The sequence below is a fragment of the Gorilla gorilla genome, chromosome 11 (assembly GCF_029281585.2).
Source record: "Gorilla gorilla gorilla isolate KB3781 chromosome 11, NHGRI_mGorGor1-v2.1_pri, whole genome shotgun sequence".
Lineage (NCBI taxonomy): Eukaryota > Metazoa > Chordata > Mammalia > Primates > Hominidae > Gorilla > Gorilla gorilla.
This window is the reverse complement of record NC_073235.2, coordinates 20,493,922-20,503,786: the sequence shown is the minus strand read 5'-3', so window position 1 is coordinate 20,503,786 and position 9,865 is coordinate 20,493,922. Positions and strand designations below refer to the sequence as shown.

The window sequence follows — 9,865 nt, the reverse complement described above, 5'->3', positions numbered from 1 at the left end:
AGGTGGAGTCAGGGTGGAGCACACAGAATAGGGCATGAAGAGAGTTCGAGTGTGTGCTGGAATGTTACCAGGTCACTGTCAGGGGAGGACAAAAGGGGGGAGAGAGAGCTCACCATGAGAGATGTTATGTCTGAATGACTGAAGAGATGGTCAAGACTAAGGTTGACCATAGGTGACCTTCACCTTCTGCCTCACCACCTCCAACCTCTCCTTCCCCTGGCTACGGACATGAGAGAATTCAATGAAATGTTGTGGTGCATGGAGTGGGCACATCAATGGGGACGGGAGGTATGAACACAGTGACACTCAGCCACAGCAATGATGTTGAGCTTTATTAATGGCCCCTCTCCAGAGGCTGCTCAGTTGTCCGCAGGGAACTCCTCGGAGATCCCCTGCCTTCCCACGTATGAGCCCGAGGACACCTCGGGAGCAGAGAAGTGAAAGGGTTTCCGGGTCAGACGCTGCACTCCACGCCTGCGTCCTCCTCATGGCTGCAGTCATGATAGCCCCAGCTATTCTTGATGCAGCTCCACAGGGTGCTCTCCGTGCCCCGACACTGAACATTATCCAGCCAGATCTGCCCAGTGCCTTGATAGAGAGAAGCAAGAGAGAGAGCAAGAAGGGTAGGATTAGAGTCAAAGCAAAGCAGCCACGTGTGCGCCTGGGAGCTTCCATCTGAGGTAGACTGCCGACTTCTCACTCATTCTGGCCCATTCCGGCCCAATGTGCTGATGGCTGGCTTAGCCTGTTTTTGTTGTTGTTGTTGTTGTTGTTGTTTTTATAATGACTTTACCTCCGTTCTATTCTCTACCCTTTGACAAAAGTCTCATGCAAATATTTAATACTTAAACCCCACACTATTTGAAATATCTTCCTAGGTGGGTGTCCTAGCGTTTAGTTTCCTCCCTGCTAATTCACTCCAGCTGCGTCCACCTTCCTCACATGCCTCTGTAATCAAGCCATCGCCCTGCTCTAAAGCGGGCATTTGCTTTGGTTTGGGGTAACGACAGGGAGCACTTGGGGTTGGGAGCAAGGGAAACTGGCCTCATGTCCTGCTGGGCCAGCTCCTATGGCCAGAGAAAAGGGTTCAGCCTGGGGACTTAACTCCTTTGCTCAAGGCTTGAACTTTTGGCTGAAAGATATAGGCTGAGTCTCCAGCATCCGAAGACATTTTCCACACATTTTAGTAAGTCCCTGCTCTGATTTGCTTTCTCTTCCCTTCCCATCTTCTCTTTAAAGATGATCACAGCCAAGACTGTTTGCTGGTCAATCCAGGCTGCTGGTTCGCAGACAGCTGGAGTGAACGTTTGCCTGCCCTGAATCTTCTCTCTGTTCTTCCAGTTGCATCAACTCAGCTGTCCTTTGGAGAGTCATCCGCGGCAAACACCCTCAGCCATGTGGCATTCTGACTCCAGGGCTGGATGGACCTTGACCGAAGCCAGGCCAGCCTTCACTGTCAGTGCTGGAGAAGGCAGGCCATCTTTCTGCTGGGGTTGCCAAGCTGGAAGGATGCATACCTGGAGCCCTGCGCTGCAGAGCTTTTTGGTTGCTTGGACCAATATTTTTCTTTTAAAGAAAACCACACTGAGTCACTTGCTAACAGCCCACCAGCGAAAGCCACATCCACACCTCTGGGGAAGAGGCCCCCGGCTGATGGCTCACTTACCAGCTCCCACTTTGTACAGGGCCCTTCCTTTGGAGTAACCCAGCATGCGGCAGAAGACAGTGGCATCAGAATTGTGCCACTCGTCATCGCAAATGGTCCCCCAGATACCACTGTAGTAAACTTCAGCCCGGCCTCGGTTACTACTGCCAACAATCCTGACGGAGACTGAGTTTTCACCTGGGTGAAGAAACACACATGGGAGAGGCAAGGAAGACCCCTTGGGGCTTTGGGTAAGTGCGGGCTCTTTCTTTTCATTTTGGAGTTCTGCAGTTAAGAAAAAGAAATGCCCCTGCTTGACTGTCACCAGAGCCTGGAAGATCCCACTTTACAGTGCCAACCCAACCTGGCACGCAGCCTCCGTGCACCTGGGGCCTGCAGGCACAAGGCCACGGGGGCAGGTGCCCCTGTGGCTGGTTTGCAAATCGCATACACCACGTCTTGTCATGTGTTGTGGAGAGAAAAAAAGAAAAGCTGAGAAAAGAGAAGGAAGGAAGGAAAGAAAGAATGGAGGGAGAGAGGGAAAGGAAGGAGGGATGGAGAGGAAAGAAAGAAGGGAAAGGGGAGGAAGGGAGGGAGGGAGAGAGAAAAGGAAAGGAAGAAGGAGAAAGGGGGAAGGAAGGAAGAGAAGGAAGGAAGGGAGAGAGTGGCTGGGGAGAGAAACTGCTGCTCTGTGCCGTGGGCAGGCTCATTCAAGGGACTAGACCCTCAACTCCTCCCCAAAATGAGAAAATTATTTGAGAACCAAGGTCTCTTCCCCCAACACACACAATTTTCAGGTGCAGAATTGACTTTAAAGCACACATTAAAGATAATATAAATAGTGATTACCTCTTTCACCTTTTTCTCCCTTTACTCCTTGCTCCCCGGAAGATCCTGTCATGAGGAGAAAACCCACACGGTTTGAAAGAAACCCAGGCAGGATGCCTTTGCCTGCATTTGCATGAGTGGGGAGCGGGTGGAGGGTTGGGAGTGGTCAGATGCTCCGTGGGTCTCGCCTGTGGCCTGGCATTATGGGGATGGGACGTCCTGCGGGTGTCAATGACCGAGCAGGAAGAAACGGGCCTGAGCTACAGCAAGAGGGGTTGAAGTTAGATTGGTGAGGGATGCTTGGTCTGGTCAGAGATATGGAGTGGGATGGGCTCATCTCCTTCATGGAAACTGCCTAGGGGTGTTGGGTCGTGGGGCATGGCTCAAGTGCATGTTCACGCCCCTGCCTTGGATGCTAGAGCTGCGCCTAACCCACTGCTGTGTGCTCCATGCCTAGGGCAAGCCCCAGCACAAGACTTGTCAATCAAGGAAATAAACCTCTACCCTCCTGGGTTCTGAAAATCCCCAGAACTCTTAAAACAGCGCCTTTCCTATTTTAAGGTACAGAACCGGCTGTAAAGCATAGTCCTAAGAACCAAGGAATCAGATGCAGAGGCCTTACCTTTCACTCCCTGGTCTCCCTTCTGGCCAGCTTGTCCAGGGGCTCCCTTGGGACCTGCCAGCCCTGGGCTCCCCTGTTCTCCCTTCACACCTGCAGGGCCTGGAAGGAGAGACACTGCCCTGATCAGTTGCCCTGCCTTGCCTTCCCAAGAGAGACCCAAGGGCATTACTGTTTAATAAATGAGTTATCCTTAACTGCCAGACCTCCCCCATGGCTGGGCTATCTGAATGTTCAGCCTGTCTTTGGTCCATCTGGGGGCTGCACTGATCTCTCAACTCTTAGGTAAATGCTGTCGAGAACAGGCAGGCTAAAATAGCTGGTATTCCACAGACTGTTGGTCCTTCTGTAATTACATAGTTATGTGGAAGTTCTAGCCACGCTGGGAGAATTTGCTAGAATGTTTCTAAGCCTCGATGTCTCCTTTAGTGAATTGAAATAGTAACAGAGGCCGAGTACAGTGGCTTACTCCTGTAATCCCAAGCTTTGGGAGACGAAGGTGGGAGGATCACTTGATCCCGGGAGGCCAAGGCTACAGTGAGCTATCCTGGCACCACTGCATTCGGGCCTGGGTGACACAGAGAATTTGTCTCTGAAAAAATTGAAAAAAAACAAAACAAAACAAAACCATAAAACATAATAGAATATCTAGCTTATGAGGAAGAAAACTTGCTCAAGATAAGTGTCTGAAAAATCTCACTTTTGCACTCACAGGGGCAGGGCTCTTGAGAGGCCTAGAAACACCGTCCAGCTGGTGCCAGCTCAGTACCCAACTGAAGCACAGGCTCTGGAGGTGAGGATAAGAATAAGAAAGCCCAGCGACAGGCAGCAGGAGGCAGAGAGGAGAAGCTTGGGGGCCAAGAAGAGACAAGTGGGCCACAGCTGAGGTGGGGAAGCAGCAGCCGTGGATGGAGCAGAAGGGGCACAGCTCCATGGCGGCTGTACAGCCTGGAGCCTCTGCCTGCACCCCCAGCTCTCCTGACATTTTCCCCCTTTGCCATCCTCAGCCCCTTTGCCATCCTCAGCCCCTGCCCCATATGCTACACCCCTCAGGATGTTGAGTTCCTGTGGTTCCCAGGTTTTGCAGCGGAGAAATCTGAGGCTTGAGTGACAGAGCCCTGGAGTCTTAACCTCCACTTTGGGAGAAGGTCACAGCTGTGCATTCAATGTCAACAAGACCTGCCCTCTGAGAAGGCAGGCCTTCCCCGTCATCACTCCGAGGGATGAAGATGCAGCCTGCCCTTTACCTGGAACTCCTGATTCTCCTTTTCTTCCTTGCTGTCCTTGAAGTCCTAAGATCAAAACAAAAAAGGCGGGGGGAGGAGATAATAAAACTTAGGTATTAGACATTTTTAATCTTAGACAACCTCTACCTTTTGTCTGATTAATGCAGATGGAAAGATACATTGGTTCTCCACGATTGTTTAAAGCCTCTTCAGCAGATCATAAAAAGAGACAGTCTGCAGATGAATGAGAACAGGTGTGTTGGGGGTGAAACAGCAAAGTACTGGATGAAAGCCTGGATTAGACAGACCCCAGATGCACCACTGGCCTTCCCTGCCCACCGGTAACCTGACCTGGCATCTAAATCCAATCCCATTCCCTGCTGTTGCATTTATCTTGGAAGAGAACTGGGAGATATTTGGTAAATAAAGTTATCTTTATTGCCAAAAGACTGTGGAGGGGGCTCAGTGGCCACCAGGAGCTTTGGAGGTCCTCATGCACAGTAGATGCTCTTCAAGTATTTGTTGGTTTTTCTCACTGTGGCCCCCAGTGGCTAAAGATTCATGTGGCTAAAGGGTCTAATGTCCAGAAAATGGAAAAATAATAACCACAGTCATTGATGATGATCCTATTGTAGTTAATGCTGAAGGTCCCCCTTTCTTCCTTCTTTCCATCCATTCATCCTTTTTTTCAGTAAACTTTCATGGAAGGCCCACTGTCCCCAGCACCCTGCTGGGTCACTGTGAGATAATAATTTGTTCATTTAGCAAGATCATGTCCTCCTGATTTTAAGTGCCAATATTTATTTTATTTCAGAGAAGTAGGACTCCTCAAGGCAGTTACACAAACTTGGGAAAATGCCAGCTCATTATTGACTATCAATAACAGTTACTAGAGGGTAATGAGGAGAACACCAACAGTGAGTCATAAGTATCTGTGTCCCCAGCCAAGCATGGAGCTCAGTCAACCTCCTTGCAGTTGCCTCGGGGAAATTTCTGCCAGCCCTGCCCCACCTCTCACTTCAATCCCTGGATTTCCCAAGCACCTGCAGTGTGCTGGTCAGTGGAGGGAGAGGCAAGGGGCTGGCAGACCTCTTCAGGGCCCCTTCTTGGAATAATGAGCAAGAGAAGTTGTGACTCTGGGGGCATTTCAGATCCCACCTCCAGGCCTGGTGCTGCCTGGGGAGGAGGGCTGGAGAGCTAAGGGGCTGGGAGCTGCCGCTGCAGACCCAGGCAACAAGAGAAGCAGGAAGCACCAGAAGATTCTGAGAGGGCAGCTACTTCTGTTCCTCGTGTTAGGGAAAGGGACAGAACTGAGGTTGGCATAGGTTTTTGTAAGAGCTGGAGGTGCCTTAGAGGTCAGCCCCTGGCAGACAGGCCCCAGCTTACACAGGGCCATTTGTGCACACACCTGTCCCTCTGAATAGAATGCCTCACCGCTTTGGTTCACCTGGAGAACTCACATTTAGCTTGTAAACTCTGCAAAGATGTCAGATGTCACCACCTGTGAAGCCTTCCCTCCCTCGCCCAAGACAAGATATCCTTTCTCCCAAGGCAGTAAAGCAAAGTGGTTCCAAAGTCTGACAGCCTGGACTTGAGTCCACTTCTGTCTTATACTAACTTTGTGACCTTGAGCCAGGTGTCCCTGCTCTGAGCCTCAGTTTCCTTCTCTGAGTCTCCTTGTTTGCCTCCTGAGGCAGTTGTAAGGCTGAAATGAAATCGTGTGTATCAAGTGCTGAGCCCGGTGCCCAGCCAGTGCTGAATAAATGATGTCACTGGACCCACAGTGTCCTGTGTCCCCTCCAGGTGGGGAGCACCTCAGGCACTGAGGTTGAGTCCACACATGAGCACCAGGATTGCTGCACAGCTAGCACCCAGCAAATGTCTGCTATTGACCTGAAGGGCTTAGCTGAGATTGCCCAGGAGAAGCGACAGATGTTTCCCTTCTGCTTACCTGCATCTGAACAGCATACGCCAAGATGGGTTGGGCGAAAGATCACATTCTGTATGTCTATGATGGTGATGAAGTAGAAAACAGTCCACATCCAGGGAGGTCACAGTGTCTTGGGGTCCCTGAACCCTACCTCTAGGGACACGCTCTTAAGGTAGAGATTTCTGCAACATGGCACCCTCTGGGATGCAGATAGAAGGGGCCAAGAGTCTGGATGTGGACTGTTTCCTGCTTCATCACCATCATAGACATATAGATTGTGGTCTTCTCCCCACCAATCTTGACATACGCTGTTCACATGCAGGTAAGTAGAAGGGGCCTCAAAACACTGTGACCACCCTTTATTGTGACCACCTAAAGAGATGCACCCCTTCAACTGTCCCCTAAAGCACCGAGCAGCAAACACCCTCTAAAGACAGGAATCATAGGGAAGCCCCTGTTCACCAGGTCCATAGCCCCAAGCCTGACTCTCCCTCTTCATTTCCCACACTCTCCCTTCCTAGCTCCTCACCTCCAGGGGACTCAGCATTTTCTGCTGCCTGCATCACACCAGGCACTGTGCCAGGGGCTTTACATCCATTACCTTGTTTGATCTTTCAGCCACCCTCCAAGGCAGTGTGATTTCCCTCCTTTACAGAGGAGAAAGTACACACTCAGAGATGCTAGGTGAGTAATTCAAAGTCACATAAGAGTGAATGGGGGAAGTTGGGGCTGTCACCCAGGCCCAGCCTCCCAATGTTCCCTGAAGGCACCTTTGTTCCACTAGTACTAGGCTCACTCCTATCTGGAGTTTCACTTGGTCTACGCACTTGGTTCCCAAGACACCTCCAGCCTCCCTGAGGCCATTTCTTCCCCCCTAAAGAGGAGTAGTCAAACTAGAGAATACATCAGAATCATCTGGGTGCATCTTGTTAGTAAACAACTTGCTAGGTCCCACCAGAGTCACTGATTTAGTGGGACTGGAGTGGGAATCCAAGAATCCACAGTACTAACAAGTTCCCAGGTGATGCTAATGCTGCGAGTCTCAGGACCACATTTTGAGTAACACTGCCCTGAACAACTCTCACTCATTCTTGAGCGACCAGCTCACAGCCCACCTCCTACGAGCAGCCTTCCTTGTCTCTATAGGAGCTCACAGCCCCTTTCACGTCTGAACCCTCCCAGACCCACAGTTCCTATAGCAGAGGTTGGACCTTGATGAAATGCCTTCTGATATGTATTTAATGGGTATTGGAAATTAGAATTGAGGTTTGTATCATTTCTCTCCAAGCCTCGCTGGACTCTAAGAGAACACTGGCTGAGTGATTGTCCATGGACTAATCGATGGAGGAACTAGTAATTACTTCACTATAAATCAAGGCAGCATCCTGATAGGATCAGCTCCTGCAGAGTAGAGGGAGAAATGGCTAAAAAATAGGTTCTAGAGCTGCATGTTGTAAAACTACGCTGGAGAGCAAATAAATGCTGGATTTTTCTTCTTAACCATAAGCAAGCTGGCTTTCCCCGAGTATCACAAGCTTCTCAAGCTGAAAGGGTTCCAAATATTTACTTGCAAAGTGTTTTTACAGAAATAATATTCTCCCAAGAAATGTGTGTTAAGTTAGAAAACATATGCCTTCCAGTTGTTTAGTGTTGAGCTGGTGTTCTGACTAAAGTCTTCAATTGTTCCTGCTCCCAGGGAAGCTGCCTATTTCAAACCCAGAGTGCTGTGAAACTGTCAGGGACCTGGTGTTCTTCTATACTGCTTGCACGCCACAGAAAAGGCAACAGGCTCAGCAACGTCAAGTAGCTGAGCCTGTGGTCACCCAGCTAGTCAGGGGTAAGTTCAAGTTGAGGCTCAGATCTCCTGATTCTGAGTGAAATGGAGAAATCTCCAATACATTAAGAAAACTTTCTTTGTTTCCCTTTCTTTTCTTTTTTCTCTCTCTCTTTCTTCTCTTTCTCTCTCTCTCTTTCTCTCTCTCTCTCTTTCTTTCTTTCTTTCTTTCTTTCTTTCTTTCTTTCTTTCTTTCTTTCTTTCCCTCCCTCCCTCCCTCCCTCCCTCCCTCCCTCCCTCCCTTCCTTCCTTCCTTCCTCTCTCTCTCTCTCTCTTTCTTTCTTCTTTTTGACAGGGTCTCACTCTGTTGCTCAGGCTGGAGTGCAGTGGTGCAATCATAGCTCATTGCAGCTTCAAATTCTTTGGCTCAAGTGATCCTCCTCCTCCTCTTTCAGCTGCCTGAGTAGCTGAGACTACAGGTACATGCCACTATGCCCAGCTAATTTTTTTTATGTTTTGTAGAGAGGGGGCCATTGCTGTCTTGCCCCGTCAGGGGAAACTTTCCTAAATACCATGCCAACTTGGAGGCTAGGTGCAACCTGGCAAATTTAGGATTGAGCTAACAACTGACAAATCGACCTTGTGGTAAGAAGTGAGATGAAGGATAAGGGACTCAAAATTGGGGTATGTGTAGACTTCTGCAGAGCTCTCTCAGAAACTTAGAGAAAAATAAGGAAGAGTTTTATAAATGACAATTTAGTGATTTGACTTAGTAGAATTTAATAAATTATTGGACTATCTCAGAACTTAGATATGAGGAATGGAATTAACTGAGAAATTATATTCATGACATAGGGCTCAATTGCTATTATGGATGATCTTTTTGGCTTATCTTTAAAGTAAAACATCTTCAAATACAGATGAGAAAATGGATTTTGAGTTATTTGCACTTCGGTTTTGCCCCAAGAAGAAAATAAAAGGGCATGGAAAATTCACATTGTTATAGTTTAGACATAAAGGCCATTGAGGTAAAGAATTTCCAATCAGATTGGTGTTTTGGAGTTTAAATGTTTTGGCTGCTTCTAATGTTATTTCATGAGGTGTAGATGGTAAAAAGAAAAATGTCATGATTACAAGCTGAAATGGAGTCCTTCCTTATTTCTAAATAAATATTATTTCAAAATAGCTAAGACATGTAGAGCTAAAATTGGATTATTCTTCTGCAATCTTTGAAAGTGAAAATGTTAGAAATACTATGTGATGGAGGCTGGACAGGGTCTGTTTCTAGCAGGTAAAAAAGTGACCCTGAGAGAAGGTTCTGCAGGGTATGGTGCCTTGCTTAATAAAATGTGGAGGTTATCTTCCCACCAGAATGGAAGGAATTTCCTCTTTGTCTTCTTTAATATGAGCTGGCTCCTCTCCCTCAAGAGATGCAAACAAGAGGAAGCATTTCACATGAATGGGGTAGAGTGTGGTCAGTGGCTGTGGAGGAGGTAGAAAGGCTTGGTGACCAAGCCAGGATTTACCCATTTATGGAGGAGTGGGAGGTGTGGCTGGGGTGGGGACAGGGTGAAGGTAACTGATTTCTCTCAAATCATACACTCTACGTTCTTCCATAAAACCGATTCTGGAAAAGCACAACTCTGGAATCAGACTTTGGGATTCACTTCTGAATTCAGTTCATGCTCCCTGTGACACTGTGAGCAAAGGGTTTACTCTCTCTGAGCCTTTGCTTCTTTGTTTGTAAAGTAGGAATGATAAGTTCAGTGTGATCATGGGAGTCAAGACCCAGGCACAGTGCCTGGCCCAGAAGCACTGATAATAATGAACAGACCACTCATCT

At 48.4% G+C, this 9,865-nt stretch overlaps 1 protein-coding gene across 1 annotated transcript in view; it reads right to left on the bottom strand.

Annotated features, from left to right (window-relative positions):
* Positions 1 to 311: 311 nt before the first annotated feature.
* MARCO (macrophage receptor with collagenous structure) overlaps positions 312 to 9,865 on the bottom strand; it is a 52,234-nt gene continuing 42,680 nt past the window's right edge. Inside the window, exons 13-17 of the mRNA XM_004031668.5 lie at positions 4,340 to 4,384; positions 3,096 to 3,194; positions 2,495 to 2,539; positions 1,667 to 1,843; positions 312 to 588 (exon numbers count right to left, since the gene is read on the bottom strand). Of these exons, the coding sequence (XP_004031716.3) occupies positions 455 to 588; positions 1,667 to 1,843; positions 2,495 to 2,539; positions 3,096 to 3,194; positions 4,340 to 4,384 (500 nt within the window). The 3' untranslated portion in view covers positions 312 to 454. The remainder of the gene's footprint in view (positions 589 to 1,666; positions 1,844 to 2,494; positions 2,540 to 3,095; positions 3,195 to 4,339; positions 4,385 to 9,865) is intronic.